General features: G+C 37.4%; 1 protein-coding gene and 1 long non-coding RNA gene across 2 annotated transcripts in view; one reads left to right on the top strand and one right to left on the bottom strand.

The window, feature by feature from the left end:
- Positions 1–15,845, top strand: part of HAAO (3-hydroxyanthranilate 3,4-dioxygenase) — a 33,285-nt gene extending 17,440 nt beyond the window's left edge. The window contains exons 5-10 of the mRNA XM_068185844.1: positions 70–159; positions 866–909; positions 12,032–12,177; positions 13,264–13,332; positions 14,453–14,535; positions 15,316–15,845. Of these exons, the coding sequence (XP_068041945.1) occupies positions 70–159; positions 866–909; positions 12,032–12,177; positions 13,264–13,332; positions 14,453–14,535; positions 15,316–15,394 (511 nt within the window). The 3' untranslated portion in view covers positions 15,395–15,845. The remainder of the gene's footprint in view (positions 1–69; positions 160–865; positions 910–12,031; positions 12,178–13,263; positions 13,333–14,452; positions 14,536–15,315) is intronic.
- LOC137471460 (uncharacterized) lies at positions 14,634–25,538 on the bottom strand. Its single transcript, XR_010997621.1, has 3 exons — positions 24,994–25,538; positions 21,006–21,111; positions 14,634–14,751 (listed from the first exon to the last, which is right to left on the bottom strand). It is a non-coding gene; the product is annotated as an uncharacterized lncRNA (long non-coding RNA).
- Positions 25,539–27,179: the final 1,641 nt, after the last annotated feature.

Below are 27,179 nucleotides of genomic sequence, written 5' to 3'. Positions count from 1 at the left end.
CTTCAAAAGACTGAAACTGCCTGATCAGTTTGTTAATAAAACGATTGACTAATGTGTTTACTTTATCAGATACTATGTTGGAGAATCAACTAATGTGCTCTTTGAAAAATGGTTTCACTGTGAAGATCTCGGCACTCAGCTTGCACCAATAATTCAAGAGTAAGCTTTTTCCTTTATAAATTTAAAAAAATTAAATTATATTGTAGATTTTTGTCAGTCTGTGGCTTATGTCATTAATTTTCTATTTATGCTGCATTTTACATAGACTTGTTAAAAGTTAATTGCTGCTCTATAAATTTTTAATCATGTCTTGTATGCCCCAAATTCATCAAATCAGATTTTTTTTTTAAAAAAGAGAAATCAAGTATTTCACACATCCTTCTGGAACACACTTTTTTGAAGCAGTAAACTTCATAGCACACTGCTTCTAAATGCAAAAATAATTGAGTGAAAAATTAACACTGATTAATGCTAGGTTATCAAGGTAAATCACTGAACTTCTTTAAGGCTTCTTTCACTCTTGCTTTAATCTAAATACTTTTAATTGATATTATTTATGTATGATCAGGACTGGCAAATTTGGTAGAGAGCTACTTCTAGGAAACATGTGAATGTCATTAACTAATCAGTTTGTTAAATGGTTATTAAAGGTGAACAAAGGAAATGTTTAGTGACATTAATCTTGTAGGACTTCCAGACAAATCCTCTGTCAGTAAAATGGATATAATCTTGCATATATGTGATAGTAGCTGAGGATTTGGCATTTCCATTATCAGCACAAAACTTACTGGCCAGTATTACTGCCTAGTCTTTGTTAACCTACAGAACAACTTTTTTACTTCTGTTTAAATGTTCATTATTCCAGGTTTTTCAATTCAAGGCAATATAAAACTGGAAAACCAAACCCAGGTAATACAAATTAATTTCCAAATTAGAACAATTGCTGATAGAAGAGCAATGATTCTCACCACATAAAATAAGTATCTGTTTTTCTTTCTGGTTGTGTAAATTAAAGTTATTTTGGAAAGTAATTCCTTTCATTACCCCAACCACAAGGAAATTCCATATAAATGATTAACAACAGCATCTTGCTTGGTCATGTGATGCCATCATAACCACCTATCAGATAACTATACTAATGTGAAATGCTACTATCTCTATCCTTCCATGCCTGTCAAGTCTTATACTAACAAAATTTCACTTCTGACAGCCCATAAAGAGATTTTTACAAGTAGAATTAATACACTTTATACCTACTTGTACTCCTTTACCTATAACTGCAATCTACTCTTGGGAAACCTAGAGAAAACCAGATTATTTTAATTCCTATAGGGTCTGATCTGTTTAGCATTTTATTTCCATGCTGTCATGCCACATTTTTTATTTTGTCTGTGTTGTGGATATTGATTGCAAATTCCACACTGGAAAAAATACTCCAGTTGTAACTCCACTTAAATCTGTTGGAAAGAGACATAGAACAGAGAAAGTGACTTCTAGAAAGCAAGGTTATTAGTTTTGGCTTTAGGAGTCAGATCTCTCAAACATGATGGTACTTTTCTGCATGGCAATAAAAGCCTCAATTGCAAGGATACTGCAACAGCACTTTCAGTGAGAAATTTGTTTTGCTGAAATCTTACAATCCTGCTGGCCCACAGCTTTAAATGAGCACCCAGCATGTACATGATCCATTGCTATTGATTAACATAAACTATGCCCAAAATACCACCCTTACATCTTAATTATGTACAAAAGACCACACTATGCAATCATTTCTGTACCTGCAGGAACAGGCTCTATAGATTATTTGGAAGTGCTTTAGCCTGGTGCAACCTGGTCAGTTCTACTGCAAGAGCTACCTAGAAAGTCTCCGTGACATTACCAGGTTCTTAACTGACACATGGAAAATCATCATAAGAACAGCAGAAGCTGCCAGGGTAATCTCCAGGAGAGACTGAGATTCCTTCCTGCAGGGTTCCTACACCAGTTAGCCAAATGCTAACCAGCTCAGTCAATCCCACTGCTCAGCTAGGTTTGTTCTTTCAAATCTCTGCTGTCTCATCTATGCTGGCAACTGAGGGACATCCTGCACCAACCAAGAAATGTATGTATAGCTCAGGTACACTGCACCCAGCTATGCTACTCTTGACCTCATGACCAACTTGAATGTCATCTTCCAGTCACACTCAAAACTCGAATTCCATAGCTCTTGCAACAAGAGAATTTTTAGTTTCCCCTCTCTAAAAGGTTTTTGGATCAGATGTCCTTAATCTCCACATCAATTCCTATATATCTTATGATTGTTATGAATTACTCTAAGAGAGACAAAAGCTTCAGTGAAACATTATTTCTACATCTATCCTGTTTCTCAGCTTGATAGTCAGAATAAAACAAAAAGTCACTGTCTGTCATCTCAATCAATAACAGAACAAAGCTGTTACTGAAATTCTAAAATTGGGTTAAGCTGTTTTTTGCCTGAATATCAAAGTTCTTAAAAATAGTTTACTAAAACATTGTCGCCAACATGAAGTTAAGAGAAGAGTTTTCTGTATGGGATAGCAACCTTAAAGCCCTTGCAGTCAGAAAATGGTAAAGCAGTCAGAAACCCTGCCTGAAAACTTTGCTGAACCAGCTTTAGGCATTGGTTCTTTGACTGGGAAATGTGATTCTCAGGGAAAGGCTCCATGTTTCTTATAAATAAAATGGGGTTTTCTCCAAGATCTTACTTTTATTTCTATGCACTGTCAAAATCTGTTTTAGTCTGAGAATGTCACCAGCGTTTGGGTGTTGGCTTGTTTGGTGTTTTCTTTGCATGGAATGTGTGAGAGCTAGGTAGTACAGGTACTGCCACACTGTGTATTCATACAGTGTTTAGTAGAGGAGATATAATTTCAGAGGAAGCCTCTAGATGCTGCTCTAATAAAAAAAATACCATATCACATATAATATCCTTGTTCAATACAGTGATTTGCAATAAGCATCCCTCACCAGGCTGAGTTTAAATATCAGTAACAAATTAATAATATCAGGGCAGAAACAAAATAACATTAAAGTTTATATTGTTAATATTTGTGCAGAAAATTAGGGCTAAAGAACAAACCTGACAATCAGTCAGAAGCTACAATATATCCTGAGACCTTTGTTTTAAACAAGTAATTCTGAGAAATTGTTATTGATAAATTTAGTACAGAAGCTCTTTCCTTGTAATTTACCTGGCAGGTTTTCAGCCTGGGGTACAGCTTTCTTTTTCCAATTTTCAGGGTTTTTGGACAATAAGTAACCCAACATCTCAGTGATATCTTGTGCATGAGGAAAACACCCCAGATTTTGAGTTACAAAAGTTTTAGTTTATTGCTCCTGTAAGTCTCAGTGAGACTGATGATGTTTAAAAAAAAAAGAAAAGTTTGACTGAGATAGAAGTAAGATGGTAATATGTTCACTCTGAAGGCATACCCAGCTGATATAAAAATAATCCTTTGGATTTATTTCCTCAACAGCTCTCCTTTTTTTTTTTTTTTTTTTTTCTTTTAAGAAGTAGAGCTCAGCAACTAGCATGACATTTGTAACATATAACAAGCTACCAGTTGCCATGATGTTTCACTCAATACATATGTCAACATCGTTTGAGCTGGCTTATGCAGAGGATGGCATTTCAGCCTTTTTTTTCAGTTCTGAAAATCCAGAATTACTTCAATTTAAAAGTGCCAGCTGAAGCACTCTTAGGTTCCTCTCCACATAAGTCTGAACTAGTGCCTCACCTTCTTAGAGAGAAATGGAATAAAATTGAGGAAAAACATCTTCAAAGAAATCCTGGATTGCAGTTCACTCAGAGGAAAGCTGTAAATGGAATCAATCAAGCTCCAATGGCTTTTGAAAAAAACTTTTCTTGATTTATTTATGGTTTCTGGCTTAGCCAATAGCAGGGAAAGTCCCTCTGAAAGCAGGGCAATCAAAATAGAAAGACAGAAGAAGAAGGACTCAAATGCCATTAGGAAAAATATAATCAGAAATATATATTGCATGCAATCCTTACTTGAGGCATCCTCCCTGAAACTGTTTTGTATTTCATTGCTAGACTCTTCTGTTTCCATGTGCAGAAATAACGCCTGACAATACTCTCCCCTTTTTTAATCAAAAAGGGTGAATATTTTTAGGATACAGGCTATAGAGGGAACTCTCAAGATAGGCTGGTTTGGGTTACTTTTCATATTTTTTGACATGAGGAATCATAGTTATCAAAAGAAGTCTTGCTACTGTCAGTTGAATCAGCCTGAGAGCAAGATTATCCCAATGTAACTATTTCATCCCACTTTTCTAGTCAAGAGGACAAAAGATGGTTCAGACAGAGAAACCTTGGTTCCAATAAAGAGTGATGGCTAAATATTCTTTGCAGAAGTATCCAGAAGCTCAAATGATTTACCTGCCATGCCTGAAATAATCCAGACTTCTTTTAGGAGTAATTTGAGGGGGGAAAAACTGCAATAAATTTTTTTATACAGTTAAGTGTGTTTGAAAATGAACCTCATGAACATTAATGGTATAGGTAGACTATCAGGAATTTGTTTATCCAAACTAATCTACTTCTAATTATCCATGAAATTTTATTTCCCAAGCAAGCTTTATTGTGAGTGAACATACACATATATAATAGAAAAACCAGTCCCGTGATGACTTCACTAGAACAACTGTCATTGATTTTTGGTGTATCTAGGGTGATTTTCACTTTAGACTAAGAATCTAGTTAGTACAGTTAGAACACAGGGCGGTTTTATATTTGTGATTCAGAGCAAACAAAACCTAAGGAATTGAATGAACATGAAAAATTAGGTATTTTCTTCAGTCAGTGGAGCAGGGGTTACCATAGAGCCTAGGGCATGCTCTGTAAATGTTTTGTGGTCTCAGCAGTGCTATTATAAGGGTAAGCTCAGCACTATAAAAATTGGCTTCTGTATGGTCATCCTCTGTAGCTAATCCAGTAAACTTCCATAGACAGTATTTGCTGCTCAGTCTTGTTTCACTGATATATAAAAACAAGCAGATTTTTATTTTTCTATTTTTTCTTGTTTTCAGTTAAATGGCTAGTGGGCAATGTTAATTCAATTATAACTACTTCAGAAAACTAAAATCATGCAGGAAGAAATTCTGTCTGCATTTGCACTAGGGCAAATACAGGGCCATGTTTTTGAACTGCAAATAACTATAAATATTTGTGCCTTTCTGTTTTATGTACATTGAAATAATTCTAAAGATGGTGTCTCTGTGGGGTTTCTTTCAAAGAAGAATGCTAATTTTGAACATAAATATTATTTGCTATGTATCTGTTTAGAAAATTGATTCTCTTTACTCTCATCTTAAAGGAGTTCCAACACACCTAAATGGATCACTCCTTCTCTTCTAGAACATGGTACTTCTCTCTGCTCTGAGTACTTGTATTTAAAAAAACAGTATATGAGCATTTAGATAGTAAGGACTATCCTATTAAGGACTAACCAATACAGAGACTTAATAATTTAAACTGTCTAGACTCATCAAAATTGTACAGTTCCCCACAACACCATCTCTGTAACCTTTATCAACAATGTGAATCTTCCCCTTTTCTGTATCATCCTCGTTGCTCTCTTTTGGCAAAGATGACCATATAAACACACTATTCATCTTTAGCCTGTCATATACAGATCCTTTAAGTAACTTCCAAGTCGTGTTTGTATCTCTCCTGAAGCTGCACCTAGACTGCAAAGGGTATGTTTGTGGAAGAAGGGGATAGAGCCATATAATACAACTCTTCAATTCTTATAAGCATGTTACCTCTCTCTGGTTTCATCTAGTTCCTCTCCTCTCATATTTGAATGAGGACACCAGTCCCTAATGAGCACAGAGCTCACAATGAAAATGAACTACTCAGACACAACAACCTGAGTCAGCACTATTTAATGCAGAAATAAAGTATGATTACAACATCTGGAGTAGGGCTGCTATAATTTTCCATATGAGGTTTCTACTGAGGTTTTTTAGTTCCAAGCTACAGTGTATCATCCAAGACCCAGGACTGCAGGCTGCATATTCTCTGGAGCCAAAAGGTTCATTACACTCCCAGAGCCCAGGGCAGCTAAAGACAACACCAAAAAAAAAAAAAAACCCCAGGAAAGTCTTCAGGAAGAAATCTGCTTCTCCCACAATATTCTGAAGTGAGCCTCCTCATAGAGGGGCAGAACATGAACTGTAGGCTCTGGGAGCTCTCCTAGTGCTTCACCATGTGACCAAGGCACTACTGACTCATATATACCTATAGTGCATAATGTACATAATAAACCTATCAGGGCGATAGTAAGAAATGCCCTATAGAGTTGTTTTCCTTTCTGTTCAGACTTTTGTGAAACAAATAAGAAATATTTAAAAGCTATAAAGCTCAGCAGTTTCACAGCAGGTATGTCCTCTCTAATAAAGTAGCTTCTTTCTTCCTTATGTTCTTAAATGCTCCCCAGACAGCAACATCTGAAACAGAAAACTCACTAATGGACTTTGTCTGACATTTTCACTAGTGTTTCTAAGGCTGTTTAGTGGTCACAGCTCACACATGCTGTAAAAATCCTTGTCTCACCAAGAGAGTGAGCTCTCAACTCTTGCTATAATGAAGTATCCTAGTCCTATTCTATGCAAACTGAAGTTACATACAAAGAGGATTAATGAAATGCCCTGATTTATAAAATGCAGATTCAGAAACAGAATTAAGACTCTTTATGTTAGGATTGGTTAAGTGGACAGCATTTCTTAATACAATTTGTCATTCTCAATTACAATAACCTAGCTAGATAATGAAAAACCTTTAAAAATAATTATGACCTTAAGAGTGACTTCTTTTTGTTTAATTTATTCCTTTCCTTCCGGCCGATGATATCTCCATTTGAAAAAGCTATATTTCTTTTTTACAGAAATATTTTTCAAAGCTTTGCTCAAACTTGTTAGTTTCAATTAGGAAAAAAAAAAAAAAAAGGTTGTTCAGTTTCCAGCATAGATTTAATGACACAAAGAAAAATCTTTCTAGAAATAATTACATGGACAAGTCATAAATTAGCAGTCATAACAATTCTCAGGGCAAGCTACAAAAAAAAAAAAAATACAGTTACACAGGGAAATGTATGGTTGCACGAAGTGAGTGCTCTATTTTCAACTAAATGCTTCCACATCTATATTCCACAACAGGGAAATGAACCAACAACCCTCAAAGTAATCAGTCACTCTGAGTGCTTTCACTCTGGATTTTTATATGGACTGGGCTAAAAACCCAGATGTCTGAAATTATGTCCCTCATTTCACTGGTTTTATTTGCAGAGGTATTAAAGTCCTATTAGTCTTATTGACATTTCTATTAACTTGGAGAATAAAACAGACTTTTTAATAGAAATTAGGTAGGCACATATGGGAAAAACATCCTAAGGAATGTATTATTCCTGGCATTGGCAATTAAATGTTAAATGCTTCAAAACTCTATTATTGGAATTATTCATTATGATATAATATTGAAGACATGGAAATGATGGTTAGAAAGTGTACAAAAACAAATAAGATCATAATTTTAAAATAATTCTTTAGCTCTTTATCTGTAGTCTAGACCATTTTACACTCAGTTAAAGGATGAAAAAACAGAGGATTCAATCACTCCACTTTGAATGATGTCTTCTGCTGCTATAGAGGGAGACACCATTTGTAATGGACTGTGTCACATCCTTGCATGGAGATGGGGCACAGCATGTAGGGACAGACTAAGGCAGCACAGTGCCTCAGGATGGTGAGATAATTAGTAAGAATATATGGGGATTTAACGATTTGAACCTTGTTCCATCTAGAACGCCCTGGCTACACGTGAAGGGTGACACATCACTGAAAGATACAGTTTTTCATAAAGCCAACATGCAATCAGTTGACCTTATTTTGATATATTTCAAGTGCTCTTTTCCTTTGAACAAATCTTGAAGAAACAAAAGCCATAGGAAGAGCTTGGGGATAGTAGGGCTCAAGAGAATGAGACAGTTTGATTTCTTGACAAGAAAGCTTAGGGGCATCACCAGGGAAGGGAAGGGCGGCCTCCCATGTTACATGTGGGTTAAGCAAATCAGCCACATACACCTGGTAAGTCAGTGTCAATTTTCTTTACCTGTTCTCTTTATTGCATCAGAAACACAGTAGTCCCAGCAAGCTCAAACTCTTCTTTAGAGAGTCTCTGTTGAGGCTTAACTACTTGTACATTCACCTTGTTCTTTTCTTGCAAGCTGTTCTCTCCTTCTTTGCCCAATTTAATATTCCCAGTCTCAGTACAGTTCAGTATTGTTTAACTGAAGTCAAGTTCCTCTAAAACCTGTAATTTCCTTTTTTAAATATTTACAAACTCATTCGGTAAACATGACATTTTTCAGCTTAACATGATATCATCACATTGTAATTAAAACCTGAAAAAAGATATAATCCCATAAAGAACACATTGCTGTGATATAAATTTTTAATAGTAATGATCTGCAGAAATGGACTTTAGTATTGAACCTTTAAATAGATGTCTGAAAATGTAAGAAAATATTAGATTTGATGTTCCACATAGTGTTATATTACTTGGAAAAACCTACACATGGCTATTAGCTGTCTAACTTAAAAGTGCCATTTTCTTGCATTTTACTGGCATATATTTACCTTTACCATCATTAAACATGTTGTCTCCTTGTCTCACAGTATTGTTAGAACAGAACTCCAGAAACACAGGCTTGCATTTCCTCAGATACTGTTGAAAGCAAACGTACAGGCTAAACAGAAATATATGCAACAATATCTAAATATAAGCCATTAGCCTGATTAGAAATACTCAGTCCCTTTAGAAGCACCAGGCTTCAACTCCAATATGTGTGGAACTGTAAGAGATTGGATCCTTTTCACTGTAGCTTGTTAGCTCAAGTTCACAAGCATTAGGACACCTACAGCTTTGGGCATCATGCAAGGGATCAGCATTAGGGTTAAATAAGGACTCAGTCAAGTAGTCTATTGATAATGTCACACATCTGTCACGTACCTCATACCACAGCACTCTCTCATTTGTTCTACAGTAACAGATAATCAAATCTTCATACCAGGCCACACTAAAAGGTTAATTCCCTGCAAGCACAGTTTTCAAAGGCCATTATGTTGTCACTGAGCAAGTGCCATTAACATCAAAGGTAGTATTAAGCCAAAACCCCATCACAGGCTAGGGCCTGCTGATAAGACAAGTGTAAAAAAAAAAAAAAAAAGCTCTTAAACTGAGGAACTTGAAATCTAAATAAAGAAAAGTCCATCTTTACTTGAAAGTAAATTAAACTGCTAGATGGTGGCCATTTATCACAAGCAAAAGAAGACAGCGCTCCATGGTAAGTCCAGGATGTATTCCACTTTACATTGGCCCCGAGTAGGCACAGGCCACTCTCTGCTGTTTTCCCCTGTGTGTTGTCCCAGCTGATCAGGGCAACTGAAGTCAGAGACCAGCAGAAAGAGAAAATGGCAAAATTATGTTTATGGAGAATATCAGACAGAAGTTGGACTACAAACTTAGACTTCTTGTTGTTAGATTTGTGTTGCTTCTTGGTCAAAATGTAAACAAGTACTCTGGCTTTCTTTTTTACTCCAAGTTCCTTGCAACTTATGGGGAACATTCCCAGTTCTCCTTGCATAAAGCACCACAATGCCCATCCATGAGACTCAGCTTTTTGCTATTCATTCTCCAGCATATAAAATCTGAACTTACTGGTCAACTTGATGCTGGAATTCTTAAACCGTGGAGAAGAAATATTCCCCAAGTTGAGCAGGATACTCACAGCATCTCAGTATTTTTTGATATCTCAGTATTTGTCTCATATCCTACCAACTTCCATATTTTTTTAAAGCAAACAAACAAACAACCCACCACCAAAAATCCTTATACCTCTCTCACCTAGGACATGCATTTTAGTAGAAAGTTCTACCAATGGGTAACTTTCTTGTATTCCTAAACTACAAGAAACATTTCTGAATTCAAATGGTGAGTTTTAATCTGAAAACAAAATAAAACAAAAACAGCTGGTAAATATTTCAGCTATTAATAGAACAACATATTTTAATGTCTTTTGGAACACCAGTTGCACTGAGTACCTTCTCATAAAATTTCTGATGAATTTTCTTTTCCTCCTCTGCTGTGTGTGAAAACATAATATTTTAGACCTTTGTTTTTTGACTAGGGACATCAGTCCCTAGTCAAAAAAGCAATTTTCTGCTGCAGCCTCATTTGCTCATATCTATAATTTAAGGACAAAGTGTGTATGTGTTCCTAATTACCTCCAAAGGATGTTTGATGAACCTGTGAAAATTAAGGGAAAACACCCCAAGCAGTCATATTGCAGTGAGAAAAATGAAGCACCAAAACTAAATCACCAAATACCTTAACATTGCATTTTAGTGTTATCAGACAACAAAATATAGAATGTTCAAGATTAAATCTTGCTAATGCTTACAAGTTCAGAAAAAAATAAACCTAATGTAAAGACTTTCTTTTTTCCTTTGGTGCTGCTTAGTTTCTCTGCATGAGTTTGCTCTTCAGTAAAAGTTGTTTTAAATATTTGAGTTAAATAATTTAAAAGTAGGGAGAAGAAAGATTTCAAACAAAAATGTTTTCTTTTGCTACAGATCTCTTCAAGTTGCTTTCAGAATTTCCTGGAAGAGGCATTGTCAAGAGAAATTATTTTTAAAAATATCATTATTTTACTATCACAAAAGCACAGCATGGGTGAGGTAAGGGACCACAGTGGGTTAAGCAGGTTGAACCTCCCAAAATAATTGAGAAGAAATTTGAAAAGCAAAATTTCGTTTCCACAACAGAAGGAGTAGGACCCCACCCAGATTACCTGGACATGGATGTACTCAGTGCTTACTGGGATCTCATGAACAGCAACAGCATCTTCAGTACACTGCTCTCCCCTGCATGCACTGACCCTCTCACACATTGTTCAAAGACTGTGTACAAATAGTCTTTAATGAAAAACTGGAATGGTACATTCAAAGCACTGCAGAGCAGTCAAATTCAGCATTAGAACAGAACCAAAAGAATATTGCATAATGAATACACTAATACTTTAAAAAGAGCTGTTCTATTACTAGCACCAAGACTAGGATTTGGCTGCAGGTTTATTACCACAATACATTTGGGAGCAAATTGTCCAGGGAGTTTTTCCAGCATCTGGTTGGCATTACTGCTTGAAATTACTCAATGGGTGTTCCCCCATGGCATCTCAGAACAAACTACATGGAATCACCAAGGTAATTGCTCTGTCTCTGCACTTCACTGTGAGCTGGTAAATAACTACAGCTCATTTCATATACCAGCAACATGCAGCATGAATTTTGCCAGCTATACTGCAATTAGTCCTCCCGCTATTTTAAATTAAATTATTTAGGAAGGAGAATTACTGGAAATTCAATCCAGCTACCAAAACAAAAAACCACTACACGCTCTAAGAATACCACCAAAAATACATTGTATTAAATTTTAGGTTGTGCTAATCCATTTGATTCACTGTGGCTAATGTATTTGAAAACAGGGGATACATGGGGAAGGAGAAACATAGAGGAGAAGAAACATAAAAGCCAGTACCAACTATGTGAGAAATGTAGAATAGGCTTATTATAGGCCCAAATTCTCTTTTAGAGGCATATGATATGAGCAAAGGCTCAGAGATAAAACATCATATTTTACCAGTGCAAAAGGTGGTCTGAAAGAGAATGAGGACTGTGTCAGAAAGAACTGGGTAGTGTGTTGCATACTGTTTGAATGCATGGTTCTGACAACATCTTTGAAGTCACTCCATAAAGACACACAAATAACATTTGCATCTTGCAATCTCAAAAAGTCCTGATAATGACCATAGCACTGCTTACTGTTGCAACTGGCTTTTGACTAAATAGTGTCTGTAAATTGATCCTTCAATTAAAATGTTTGCAAAGACCAAGGGAAGCAAGTAGCACTGAAAACCCTCTGCCTTGCTTACAGATGAACTCCTGAAAGAAGCACCTTTCCCACTGAATTCCACTTCTGTTATGGAGCCATTTTCCTTCTTGAGCTGGTTAAATGATCATCGTGGTGAAATCAAAGAGAAAAAATCCTTGAGTATGTTTGGAGATAACTTTGAAACAGAGGTAAGGGGGTATAATCTCTCTAAAAACAAAGAGATATTTTTAAAGGTGTGGATAATTGGTGCCTACTGTTCAGAATGAGTGAATCCAGGCCTGGGATCAATACATTGTCAGCAGACAAAGTTATGCACCCTGACAGAAGTACCAGTCTTTGGTCCATTGATTTGACTAGCTTAGGGCCTTTCTAGCTCATTACTTCCATGTCCAGAATCAACATGAACTTTATTTCTGTTCATTTCCTTTGGGATTAAAATAGTTTATTCATTCCCCTGTCCCTCTCCCCATATTTCCCAAATCAGAAGCACCGGTGTGATGCAAATACTACTCAAGTTTCTTTATGTGTTTGAGCAGCATTTGTGGTCCAAGTCTAATCTGGGTGTGTCAACACACTTTTTTTTTTTTTTCTCTCCTTCCATCGACATAAAGTGGAAACAAGGAAAACTGGACAGCAACCAGAGAGCCTGGGCTGCCCTAAAACATTCCACTTCACAGTTTAGTCAAATACAGTCTAGTTTGGGTGTAAATGAAGCTGTCAACATTTGATATCTGTGCTGTATGTGTGATGTTTACAAAACATATTCTTCCCCAAAATTACTTGGAGTCACACTCCAAAGAATCCAATACAGTTGACAGCAAAGTGACAGAGTGTCACAGGAATATCAGGAAGCACACAGAGGGGGCTGAAAATGAGAAAGATGAAGTCCTGTCTGCAGCATTTTTAATGTTAATGGAAGGAACTTTTCTACTTCAACAGGCTCTTGACAGGGCCCAGAGTTCATGAGGAGGAAGTGCCTGTTCCAGGAACAGAAGCAGGAAGCATATAGATGCAAAACTGAGAGTGGGAGGAGGCAGAAGGACTAGATAAGCAAGGATGCAGAGGAGCATAAGGAGTGGCAGGTGTGACCAGCTCCCTTTTTATCAGTAGGAATCAATATGAGAAAACCAAACATAGTGTGAATTTTAATGTCTGTAAAAATAATGTCATCTTCTATGAATATTATCCTTTAAAAATAGAATGTTTTAAATGTTGTTGAGAGATGAATATGGACACTTTGGTCACTTGGATGAAACCATTACTTTTTTTTTTAGGCTGTAGCTTATGGACCAGGAACAACAGAGAAAAGTAAAAAGAATTCAGATATCTGGATATGGCAGCTGGTATGTGGCAATTCACACTTGTCAACAGATGAGTTCATGTTTAAGTTCAGACTGAACAGTAGTAAAGCCTTCTAGCAACAGAAACTGGAATGATTCCCTTCCTTTTCATAGAAAAGATCACCAATAGGCATCACCTTTCAGCTTTAAAATGTAATGAAAAAAACTTTAAAGTGCTGCCACAATAAAAATAGCCTATTTTTCCTCATCATGTATGATTATGATAGAGATACTGGCATCCATCCCTGTTGGGAAATTTAATGCACCCTACCTAGGCTATATCCTGTAAATATATCAGATCAAGCAATAAAGAAACATCACCTCTTAGTTCTGCCTTGAAACATTTGCCCTCAACCTGAAGGCAAACTGGAATCAAGGCTAATAAAAAAGCCTGAAAACTTGTTTATATTAACTCCGAATTGCAGGTGATTCAGATGTCCTTCATTCAGCTTGCTTCTAGAATGCATTTGCAACCCAAAGAAAAAGAAAAGCTAATTTTTGCTTACACAAGTCAGCCTAGCTTGGGAGGCAGATATTTCTATTAGTTCTTCTTCTGTTGAAATTCACAGACACTATCAAATACTAATTAAAGAAGTCAATCTTGAAAGACATTTGTTTACACTGCAGCTTATGTCAGCCTGTGGAATCAAGACCTTGCGGCTGGCAAGAACCTGGCTCCCCTGCTTGACAAGATAATAACTAGCGCATTCCAATATGGAAGGATTCAGCGATTTCAGTCAGCCCCCTGCTGACTTGTGAACTGCTCTTCAAGACTTAAAGAGCTAGAAGGAATCAGAAAAGTAGAAGAGGATCTTAAACTACTCCAGAAGATTCTCTCTGTAATTTCTGGAGCTGTACCAACTTATAGGCTGCTAGGTTAGATTGGTGGCAGTGTACCCCAAGAATCAGGCAATGGGTTGCTGCTTTATGATAGGAAACAATGAAACATTTTTATTGATGCTAATAGTGTTAAATAGACAAGATCAACTGAATATTTAGCTAGACCTCATGAAACAGAACAGGTTTGAGTTGTTATTTCAATAGGAATGATTTCTGTACATGCAGCATTTTCTTTCTGCTAGGGACAGGACATAGAAAATAAAACAAACTTCTTTCCTTTCAGGAGGGCACATCGACTGTTGTCATGGATGGTAAAACCCTGACTCTCTCATCTGGTGACAGCCTGCTTGTCCGTGCCCAGTCTGTGTGAGTAGAGATGAACAAGGGTTCAGCGCGTGATTCCCCAGCTTTCAGCAACATAAATTCTGTGTATTCAATGCACACCATGTTGGGCATCACTGGTGCAGAAACACAGCATCTGTGAATGCAGGATTTGCAATAGCTTCTGTTATTTCTCGGGGCAAAAATGTTTTCAGGAGGAAAAGCCAGACATTCATTTTAGTTCACCTCTTATGATAAAGGCTGGAAAAAATAAAAATAATTAAGAATAAATAAATAAAAAATAAAAGAAAAAAGATAGGAAGGAAAAGAGAAAGGACGGAAGGAAGGAAGGACAGAAAAGAGAAAGGAAGGAAGGAAAAGAGAAAGGAAAAAAGTAAAAAGAAAAAAAAAAGAAAATAGGAAAAAAAAAAAAGAAAAAAAAAAAAGCACCACCAGGAAAATGCAGCATACAAAAAACCATGTGTAAAGATATATGGCCTGAAACTATGCACTGACACTCACAGCAGATGCTCAAAGCATCAGACCAGGCTTAATCACATCAGTGCAGAAAGATTTGAGGTTCAAGCTAAGAACACAGCTCTCTTCCTGGAGTAGGATGCATACAGCTGTTTCATAACCTCGACACATGTGATACACATAAAGGAAAATAGCTTCCAGAGAGAATGGAAAGGAAGAGATAGAGCATGGCTAAAGCTGATAAAGTGCCCACTCCCCCTTTTTAATACCATCCATGTTTCATTTGTTGGTTTGAGTGTGTGATTTCCCTCTATACACATTGCATCATCTCTCTTTCAATTCTTCCAGGTACTGCTGGAAAAGAGCAGAAGAATGTGTTGCTGTCTGCATTGCTCAGGATCCAAAACGCAAGCAGCCTTATAAATAACTCCTCTGTCAGTTGGCTTTGAGGATAACCAAGTTTTAACCTACCTGTCTTAATTATCTTTTAATCAGAATGCCTAGAAAATTGAATACTCTAACACAATGATTAAGGGGAGTCAAATGCTGTGCCAACTAAAACTTTTTCCCCAAGTGCTTAAAGTTTTAGCAAAATTTATAATCAGTATTTTTAAGATCTAGTGTTTTGTTTGATTATATCTGAAAGGAAACGACAACATATCCAAGTGGAAGGATTATTTATCTAATAATACATGATACTATCTAGATTAAACTAGAGTATTTTGAAATGCAAGTCTCTGCCACAAGATGTAGAAAAGGAGATGGTACAGATTCTGTTACACTGCTAAGGTAGCAGGCTGGACACTGCGTGCATGCTACACTGAACACAACACTGCAATAGGACTAAACAGGATCACCTGGGTCATGGGTGTGCTCCTGTGCAGAATTCTCAAGTCAAATTCGCCTTTAGAGATATGTTAGGGGATAAGAGAGCAGAAAAATTATTATAATCAGTTTATGTTAACTGATGCTTCTTTTTGAACAATGAAGTTTCTTGCAGAAATGATAAATGTCAAATTCTATTTTGCTGCTTTTATTCTAAGAACTCTGCAGAAGAGTTTTTTTTTGGGTTTTGGTTTTATTTAATTGTTCTTCACATTGTCATCAGAAAACAGGTTGCTTAGATACCTGCAGGTATTATCAATTCAATATTTGAGAAAGCAAAAGTTACTGATTCCTGATCTTTTTTTTTAATTCTAATTAAGTTCAGAAAAATATTTTTTTCATCTATCACCTACAAAGCTCAATAAACTGAGATGTCATATGTGTTTCACTGAAGTGTTCATTTTTCTCATGAGATAGACACAGATGCCTTGGCTTTAATCTGTAATTTATACTTAACATCAGCAGCTTCTCTAGCAAAGCATTCAGCAAAACTCGGTTATGTCCTTCTAATAACAGGGGGCCTAATTTGCAAAACTGAACCCAGTCCTTAAGGGTGTTATAAGTGTGAGCTGCCATACACAAAAAGGGAATAAGGGAGTAATTTTTTCTGATTACCATTGGTACTGGTGTGTTTATGTGTCTGCAGAATTGACTACTCGAGTGAACATCTATGACTGAGGGATCTGGGGTAACAAAGTGTTATATTTTTAGTCCAGCAGTTACAGGGTAATCACAGAAATATTTCCATATTTCACACTGAATGATAAGTGAGTAAAACACAGCAACATGTAGAACAGCATCCAGAATAACCAGCAGCTCTTCATCCACCCAGAGACACTGGAAACCATGGAACTTTCAGAGTCAAAATTAAGGCATCTCCACATTAGATACCCATGATACCCTCTCAAATTATACTTGTGATGCCTTTTACAACAAGCTGTGCTTGAACACCTAAATTCTATCCAAGTCACATACTAGGTGCCAGACCAGGAGCGCTAAACCAGAGCTCCATCATCCTCAGTTTTTCCACAGCCCACAGTCAGAAACCAGGATTTAGTAGGTCATCAACTAATTTCTACTGAGGAGCTTCTGTCTTCTAAGAACTAGGTAAGAGGTGTTAAGGCCCATAAGTATGGAAAAAAAAAATCAGGATCAAAACAGCAGGAGAGGATTTATGAAAACAGTGAAATAGCAGGTACCAAAAGAATTTTGTTTTATAGATATATTCTCTTTTGAGAATTATTTCTGTGGTTTTGGTGTTCAATTTCCTTCCCCTCCCACTTCCTCTCTTTCAATTCACTAGTTATTTATGGCCAGAGCACAAATGAGAGCACAGAGAGTACTTTTCATTTACTCCTTCCAAGGTGCTTAACCACTGTGATTCAGAAGCCTGCAACTTCCCTTTTCCCAGGTTTCCAAATACTTCCAGAGGGCTTCTGGGCAGGCAGTGAATCTTTTTCAAGTGCTTTACTCTTCCTCCATATAATATCTGTTCTAAACTGCCCCAACAATGGTACATTTATAATTAGATGCACCCATGCTACTCTGCTCACAAGGAAGTTGGCCACATGCAAATCTGGTGCCTCTTAGCTGTTCTTTTTGTGTATGTGCAGTCAGCTCAGCAGATACTTCAGCACCAAAGATGTTGGGGTCATGGTTTGGAGACTTCAATGCTAGTCTTGCCTCAAAGAAGGAATTCAGGCTAAGGTCAGTGGCAAAGGCTTAGTTAGGCATGTTGTTTGCAGAGTAGCCTAACGCATCACTCTTGACATTGTGCTTGTTCATGCGTGTCTGTGAAACTCGCCCGGCAAAACCATGTCCTACAGAATCATTGAGGTTCAAGAAGGCCTCCAAGGTCATCAGATCCAACCGTTGATGGAACACCAGCTTGTCAACTGGCACTAAGTGCCACATCCAGTCATTTCTTGAACACCCCTAGGGATGGTGACTCCACCACCTCACTTGACAGTCCATTCCAATGCTTAACAAGGCTTTCTGTGAAGAAATTCTTCCTTATGTCCAACCTGATTCTCTCCTAGAACACCGAGGCCATTTCCTCTCATACTGATTGCCTGGGAGAACAGACCGACCCCCACCTCGCTAGACCCTCCTTTCAGGCAATGGTAGAGCACAATAAAGTCTCCCTGAGACCTTCTTTTCTCCGGGCTAAACACCCCCAGGCACTCCTCATGTGCCTTAGACACAACACACTTCATATGATTGACATACACACGACTGCCTTTCTTTACAGCTCTTTTTATACCTGGTACACCTGCACGCTGATTTGGATGCTCGTTTTCTATCTGCATCAGACAGATATTGGGAGACCTGATACTTGGCAACCTTGGTACATTTTGACAGGATTGTGCTAATCTTATTAGCACAGTATTGCACAGACAGACCATCTGCTGTTTGATGCTTCTGCAAGACTCAAATTAAAACCTTTATACAAATAAATATTCTAAGCAGTATTACAATAAAACCTACACAGATACAAACCCATACCTATGCACCATTCTTGGTAAATTATTACTTTTAAACACATGCAGCATTGTCCAGAATCACAAGCTGGAGCTGATTTGAAAGCTTAGAAATACACACAAAGAAATGAGTCCACCTACAAGCATTCCAAGGCAGACTCTCACCTATCCTAGAGGCAAGCAGGAGTTTTCCTTTTCACTTCATATGGGAAAAGGTGATGCAGCCTAATCCTGCCAGCTGTTGATTAAAGCAGCAAGGCTTTCCCTGGGCTATTTCAGTGCCTTTAGAGTGTTTAATCCTAATGAGATCACAGGTAAGCTTTGTAAAGAGAAAGCTAAACCACTTGTTTTTAGCTATAGATGTATTTTGATTTCTATTTATAGCATTTAAATAATACAAAGAGTGATATAAACATTATTATAATGCTTCATATTGAGCAAGGAAGTCAGTCTTCCATGCAAATTAGCAATATAGATTGAAACATTTGAAGTAATTAATGTTTCCTATTACTCCTAGGCTAGGCAGGCTTGACCTCAGGGGGTACTTACATTCTTATTTTGAGCTATGCTAACTTGTATGAATGATGGAAATAAATTGGTATGTCTTACTGCATTCCTCCTAACTATGAGTTCATATTCCAACACTTAAAAATAGTTGATTAGCAAGGTTACATGATTAATGATACATGATTATCATCATTACCCATTCAAAATCAATAGTATTGCTTGAAGTAACTTAAAAATTAAATAATCCCGGTACACCAAATAAAGCTTCAGCCTTCACCAGGCCTTTCTATAATCTTGGAAAAAAACCTACAAAAAGCAAGTTCATGAAAAACATGTATGTTTATGGTTATGGTTATGAGAGAACTACAAGAAACAAGAGTGACCTACACAGATCACGTAGTAAACATATCCGAGATCAACAGAAGAGCACAAGGTTGTCCAATTCAAAAAACACAAAACCAAAAAGAAAACCCACAGAAGAGTTAAGATAATGATCTAATGCTAGCTATGTTTGAGCTTGCAATAGATAAACTGACAGCTTATAAAAGTCAATAGAGGAGCCCTTCTTCCTCTGTGCTTGCTCTACTTTTAGATCTTGCTTGTTTATTTGAAGCAGCAAACCCTACCAGAGGCATAAAACTGACTAGGTGGATCAGGAAAATCAGGAGTGTTGTAGTAACACCCACACAGTATTTACATACACCTGTAAATCAATCTTATCTTACTAATATGAAGATAAATACTTTCATTCTGTTGTTAAAAACATTAATTGTACTGATTTCAGCTCTCCAGTCACATTTAATAGAACAGATGTAGAGAAAGCAACACTCCCACCATCATTGTATATAAGTAAAGGAAAAAAAATACTTAAGCTATTTAACAAATTCCTACATAACCAGCTTGTATTCATATTGGAGACATTTCAAGGCTTTGAAGTGGCTTTATTTAGTTTATTTTCAGTTAATAACCCAGATGCACCTAAATGAACACTTCAGACTCATAAAGGTCATCACCTCCTTGTTGTGTTTCTTTTTCAATACACAAGTATTGTAGAGCTACTCTTCAGCATCAAAGGATGCAGAATAATAACTGATTTGACCCAAAGTAAAACTATTGATTTTTAAAGTAATAATGAAGAAGAAAAATTTAATATCCACCCCCTCAGCTCAAAGTAATTACCTGATCTACAGGTCTTAGTACTGTCAGGTGCAGAAAGATCTTATGCTGGATCCAGTCAATATTTTCAGTCATTCCAATAGTGGAAGTGAATAAAAACCTTCCTTTTAATGTCACTGGAATTTTGATGGAAGCTTGACATCTAGGGTGATGTTTGCACATACAGACACAGAGTCGGACAGTTTGAATTCCAAAAATAAGCTCTTAAATTGCGATATCATTATAGAAATCATCTCCCCTTTTTGAGGTCTGCAAATGATAAAACAATTCTTTTTAAATTGTTCTAGCTCTAGGTTAAATATATCTCCAAGATCTTTGGCCTGGTAATTCAGTAGAAATTGCATGAGAACCACATACTGAAAGATTTGAACACTGCTTTGTATGTTTAGAGTTTCTAAATAGGCATATATGCATGGCCATTACAGTGCTAAATAAACAATTCTGTCCATGGTTTTGGAGATAAATTACACTGAAATTGAAGGAAAACTATTTGGGTTCTAAAAACACTTCATTATGCAATCTCATAAGCCCCAGAGAAAGATGTCATGACTGTGACAAAGTAAACTAAGCATAAGCACATTTGAAGATTCAGTGAGGAAATTTCAGTACATCTTTAGTACATCAGGGAAAATAGGACTTCTGAAGTGCTGTACCACTACAGCAAAAATATCATTTTAACATGTTTTAATGTTTCCCTCTTGAAGAGGAAAACCCCCTAGCTTGCTTAGAATGCAAAACCAAAGCAACACAGATGATGGAGTTCATAAAGTTTCTACTTTAAAAACTGTCAGCACAGACAAACTTTTCTAGACAATAAGTTGCCCATATGTTCCAACGGTACACTTTACATTTTGAAAATAAATTTGACAATTTAATTGTGTAAAGCAACTAAACACATGCCAATTTGTAGAACTGAAACTTGAAGGTTTCAGTATGCATTTCCCAAATACCACAGGGGTTTGACATGGAAACGCAGCCATTGCACCTTACCTAGCTTTTTGTTAACTGTCTCTTCCTCCAAGGAGAACCCAGGGCAGCACCTGGATTCCATGCAGAAAGGAAACTTGGGCACCATCAAATGGCTCCACATTAACTGCTGGGCTGAGCTGCACTGACAATGCAGCTGTCTACCGGTGAACCACAAGGACATTCCTGGGGGGTTATTTATATGCCACTCTGACACATTCTGCTCTCAGGGTGCTCAAAAAGCCACCTTCACTGAGGAGCCACAGGGCTCTTTTTCCAAGAGCCAAGCAAAGCTCATCCTCTTCATGCAAATCACTGCTGGAGACGTATAACCTTGTTGACCCAAAAGCACATTACCACAAGCAGCGGAAGCCCCAGGAACAGCTCCCACCTCTGCACAGGAGGAGGAAGTCAAACCCAAATCTTTGCTGTCCTGTAGGAACACTGCAGTCACAGGGTCTGCTGTTAGAGGCATTTCCATCCCCACTTGATACAGCTCAACTGAGCCATACAGGAAGCACCACAGTGTTGTTGGTGAGCCAGAAGATAATTCCTACTCCCCAAATGCAGTTACAGATGATATTACTCTATAAAACAGGAGTACTGACAGAAAGAACATATTACAAAGCATTGTTCCAGCAGCAGTTATTTGCCTGAACATATTTGTAACCTGAGCTGTCTACAGCATCTTGGCATACATTACAAAGAGAATGTGCACACCACGTTTTGACTAGAGAAAAAATCATCACCAAATTGTTGAAACACAAATAGATCAGCTTTATTTATCACAACCTGAGAAAAATGTTAACAGTTCCTAATTGTTTCCTGATACTGGTGACTAACAAGCCATATGATTCAGATCTCATATGCTTTATTATTGAGTGGCAAATCAACATTCAATGGGCAGATCCACTCATCAGACAAGGGCTCATTATTCTCTCCAAGAGGAAAATGGCAAATACTGAATGAAACCAAGTAAAATCTTCACAAAAAAGGATGAGACTTGGCTTAATTATTTATCTACCAAAACATACTCATTTAGCTTACTTTTAAACCAAGACAGAAAAATGTATTTGAGCACTGGAATGAGATTGCCATGTGCCATCTGAATTTGAGTTTAAAATGAAAATGAACCAACTCTGGCTTCTGTTTCCAATATGGATGACAATGTTCAGCTGTCTAAAGCCGTTTCTTCCATTTTTTGGATATAAAAGAGGCAATTTACACCCAGTTCTTCACTGAAAGTAATTTGTCACTACTTCCTTCTTTGCCATTATAGATGCAGCTGCCCCGATTTATGCCAGTGTGTTAACAGAATCAGGCAGCTACACTACAATAATGCAAATGTTGCTTTGCTGTGTATTGCATTGCCCTAAATGCCATTGCATAGTTGCATAGTTTATATACAGCATATACACATTAAAATACTCAGAAGACAGATACATATATGTCCTAATTACTTGTATCTTACCCATACGGGTGAAGTTAGTGCCAAGCACACCGTGTGTGCTTGGAGGTTTGTAGACTAGCCCATTACTGGCAGTCAGAGAGAGTGATGCTAAAGGTCATTTTTGTTTATGTCAGACACGGGATGTTTCAGAAGCTTTTATGAAGCAGCTACATCTGTGCTCTCTGTGGGTTGGATCCACTCCATACATGCTTCTGGAGGACAGAAAAAGCAGATCAGACAAGAGGGAAGCGCTATCCTGGGCTTCACTGGAAGCCAATCTCACTAAATGCTCCACATAACCCAGGCTTTTCACAGCATCCCAGGCAGTGGGGCTGTGCAGCTCACAGACGTTCTTCATGGAGGGACAAAGGCTGCTCTTTATTATCAGTTTTAATCTAATAGAAAGGGTTCATGGCATTTATTTCCTCTATAGCACAATTAACTCTACTTGCAAAGCTTCTTCCCCCTCAGAGGGGGATAAGATGTAGGCTCAGAAGCCCAAATCCGCAATGATATTTAAGTGCCTGAGGAACTGTGCCAGAGTGTCTGGCAGGGGAAGCTAAACAGACTCAATTTTAAAATGGAACATGGTGAATGGAGAGACAGACTGAAAGCTCAAGAGAATTAAGTACTCCTTTTATCTACTAGGGGGGAGCTGTTCTGTGGCAAAACAAACTTCTTTTCAGTTCTTGCTCAGCTGTGTGCTTTAACCCACCACGGGTACCATGTCCATCCATATCTGAGATAGGTTTTTGCTGCAGCTGGCACCAAACTAGTCACAGATGCTACTTGCAGGGCATCAACATCAGTGTGATGGGAACTGGACAGATATAAATACAGCTTGTATTGAACACATGAGCAGTTGTCTACAAGTTCCTTGTCCTGCAGGACTAATAAAAATACTCTCTGTGAAAGATACTAATATTCACCTTGCTTAAAAACAAGGCAAAAAAGCAGTAGAAACAGTAGAAAACATTTTTTTAAACCCGTGTTACTAATGATACTATACAGCCTGCGCATTTTGTCATTAAAATGTTATTTTCAATTTTTATATCTTAACATTTTACAGTGAACCCATTTTATTAATTTCCTTATATGTCTATACTGGGACAAATCTTATTCTCAGCAGTACGTGGGTAAATATGTAGCTGATGGAATTACCCCAATCTCACAGCACTGTAACAGAGGACACTTCTTTGGCTCTCTGTGTGCACAGGAATTCAGGCTAAAGAGTGACACAATGGTGGGACTGCATCAGCACATGAAGGTTGCTTAACACACAGTACACTCCAATACGGCACTGCTAACCTGCAGGTCATAACTTCACTCTAATCATGTGTCTTGTTCAAGATGATAGAAAAAAATTCTGGGGGGTTTAAGCACCCTTATTACAGCCGAGTTAGTCTTTAGAGAAATGTTAAAACCCCAGAAATTGTTGGCCACATTCTAATATAAAGGAACAGGTTTCCAATGTTGATGTTCAACATCTATATACACGGAGAAGACAGCAGTGGAAAACAATGAGAACATCCCAAAAAAAAAAAAATAAAATAAAGGTCAGTGAACAAACTTCTTTTTCATTCCATTATTTTGAAATTCAACTAAAAATTAGCTTGTTAATCATCAAAAAGCCAAAAAACGCGAACGACAATAGCTGTTTGTTCATATTGTCTATTATTTCACCCTGTTCTCACAAAGATCACACCTGCTCAAAGACGACTCTACAGCAGAGAAAAGAAAAGCATTTGAATGCCAGGAATATCTCCTGTATTTGTATTCCTAAAAGTCTTTGTATTAAAAAAAAAAAAAATCTGAAAATCTTTACAGGAACTAGGAGCTGAAAAGAGATTTCTTCAATTCACTGTATTGCTTTCTCAAATAACACAAAACACTTAGAATCTGACATTGATTTATCTGATTTGAAGTGAGGTTAGGAAACATATGCTAGAACAAACAAGTATCAGTCCTTGTGCCTGTGCTTTGAAGACACACAAACCCCTTTCACTCTAGTTTCTGATGTGTTTATGGAAACAAAAGACATAATTTATCTGCCATAAGGTGTTCACTGAAGAGGTTCATGCTGTGAGGATTTCCATAGCAACTACTTACAGAGATATAAGTGCTCATTTTTGAAACTGAAAGCCCAGGGACATGATTAGCTACAGTAATAATACCACATAAACCACTTAAACAGAGATCTTTTATTCAGAGCCAAGTAACTTCTCTTTTCCTGTATGAGAACCAGCTTTCCTCAATTAACCAAACACAAAAAAAAAATCAAAACAACCCTAAGAAAATACTTATGTTTTGTCTCAAATTTTTTACAAGATGCAATAATGTACATATACACAAAGCTGAAATAATTACTTCCTTAAATTACATAGTGTGCAATATATTAGGTAGTCCATAAAAAGTGTATATGGCAATCATACAGTGTCACCCCAAAGAGACACAAAACCAGATTTTGCAGAACTTTTCCAAATCTATTGAGATTCATTTGCAAAGAAATTCCAAAGAGATGACAAGCACCAGACGGTCACTAAAAGATTTTAAAGTACTCACCAGTATAATAAAGCTGTGACAACAAATTGAAGCTTTGGTGTGATACAGCAGAAAAAAGAACCTAAATTAATAAGCATTGCTCCAAACTGAAGAAGAAAAAAAACAAGCAACACCTACCTTAGAAAACATAGAACTGGAGCAGCCTATATACCTGTTTCCCTGCCCTCCAGATGCAGTCTTGATTTTACCAGGCACAAATCAGGAACAGGAATTAAGCACCTGAATCCAATCCCAACCTACAGACCCATTAGAGATCACAATCAGAAAGCACAGATGCAATCCAAGGTTAATTTATAATAGGATGGGGCTAATAGGGAACACGTCCTAAAACCACTTGGTCCCAACTAAATCTTCTCAGCTGTGGCCTTCATGGTGATTGCTTGATCCAGCTGAATGTATACATTTCACAGAGATGATGGTAGATACTTTTATTCATCACTTAAGGTCATAATTTAAAAGGTCTCCTTCTTCAGTACAGTGAAGTTGACATAAAGTACTAAAGACAGCTTGAAAACTATGCTTTATGTGATCATCTGAAGGAGAGGATTTTATATTAACTCAAGTAAAACTCCACAGAACACCCAGTTTTTATATTCTCTTTAATTCTCATCTATTTCAGATCTCCATTAAAACTGCATAACATTAATTTATCAGGAAAGCTAATAGTCTCCTGTTGGAAGTTTTGTCCATTAAGTTGATATTAATGTCACTTTGTGCAAGGCCTGAACAGATGTCTTTTTTTTTCCCTATAAGGGCTATTATTCGAAGCTATGCTCACGGAGGCAATTTCTTACAATAAAAATGCCTGGAGATAAATGTTCCCTGAGATACAGCATCACATCTTTTTATCTTCTGACTGGCGAAACAATGACAAAACTGTATTGTTCGTTTTAAAGGACATTTAAGGACTCATTCATGAAAGACATAATAGTGGTGGAAAGATGTATCAAGGAAGAGTCAGACTTGTGTCAAGTGAGTCAGACTCTCCGCAGCTACGTCAGCTGGAAAAAGCCACTTAGAATCATGCTCCACAAGAACTCCCTTTACAATTCTACTCTGCCTATTTTTAGCACTGAAAAATATTTTAACTCTTACTTTCTTGGGTGAAATGCAGATGGCAAGATTTAAAGGGACTTAAATTAAACTGTCTTGGGATTACAGCAATAGGCAGCAAAACTTTTGCTAGTGGTGCCCTCCAAATGGGGAGAAGAAAGGGATGAGCTGAGCTAGAGAAGAACAAAAGCAGAATTAATGCACAAATTCCTATACCCACTGATCAGCCAGTGTCCTGCAAGCAGGGACTGGGCATGAAAACAACTCCACTGCCAGAATTGATTGGGGAATGGATATTTATTCTCACTGTCCCCTTCTCTGTCACTGCCTCTCAACCTGGGCAGTGAAGAATGGCACATTCTCCTTGTCTTTGATCCAGCTGAGTTCAATGAGTGCTTTTCCTAAGCAGCGGTGAAAATACCGAGTTCCTTAAAATGCTCTGTGTAGGGTTTTTACTACATTCACTGCCACATGGCACAAGGATGAGACATAGAGGGGTCCCTTGTGGCTTCGATGGACAGTGCTACTGCTGCATCCTCAGAGGAGTTTTCTTTAGGATCCCCCGTTCTCTGGGTAAAACCTAACCCTTTCTCTTTTTAGTCTTGTGCTGGAGACCAGGAGAGAAAAGCTGCACAGAGGGCAAATCCCACTATATTTGAGTCATCAGTAAAGCAAATACTCTGTAATGTAAGGCTCTCATGATCAGCAAGACACTGTAAAAACTTGGATTGTGATAATCTGGTTCCCTGAGGCTTGTGGGCTAAACAACAAGCTAGAGAAAGGGAGCTGCACAACAAGCAGGAGAGGGATCTGACAAAAGCCTCATTAGCCTTCCATTTCCTTCACCCACAGCTTATGTTTGTTTCGCCTCCTAGCAGCACTTCTGCGGGTCTGTATGCTCAGTACTTATCCTTAGTATCCAGCAGTGAGAAACAAAGGCTGCATAGTCCTCTGAGTTAAAGTTATTGTGTTAAAACTTGGCTTTTCTAATGACTATGATGTGAAAATTCAGGTGCCTGACTGAGAAAAAGACATCTAGACTAGAACAGAGATGACTAAGAAAAAGAGTCCTGCCACTTAATTGCATTTGTACCAAAATATTACCTCTTGGTGCGTAAACATCAAATCAGCAA

The sequence above is a fragment of the Anomalospiza imberbis genome, chromosome 3, assembly GCF_031753505.1.
Source record: "Anomalospiza imberbis isolate Cuckoo-Finch-1a 21T00152 chromosome 3, ASM3175350v1, whole genome shotgun sequence".
Taxonomy (NCBI): Eukaryota; Metazoa; Chordata; class Aves; order Passeriformes; family Viduidae; genus Anomalospiza; species Anomalospiza imberbis.
The sequence above is the reverse complement of the archived record's forward strand: the minus strand, read 5'-3'. Positions and strand labels throughout refer to the sequence as shown.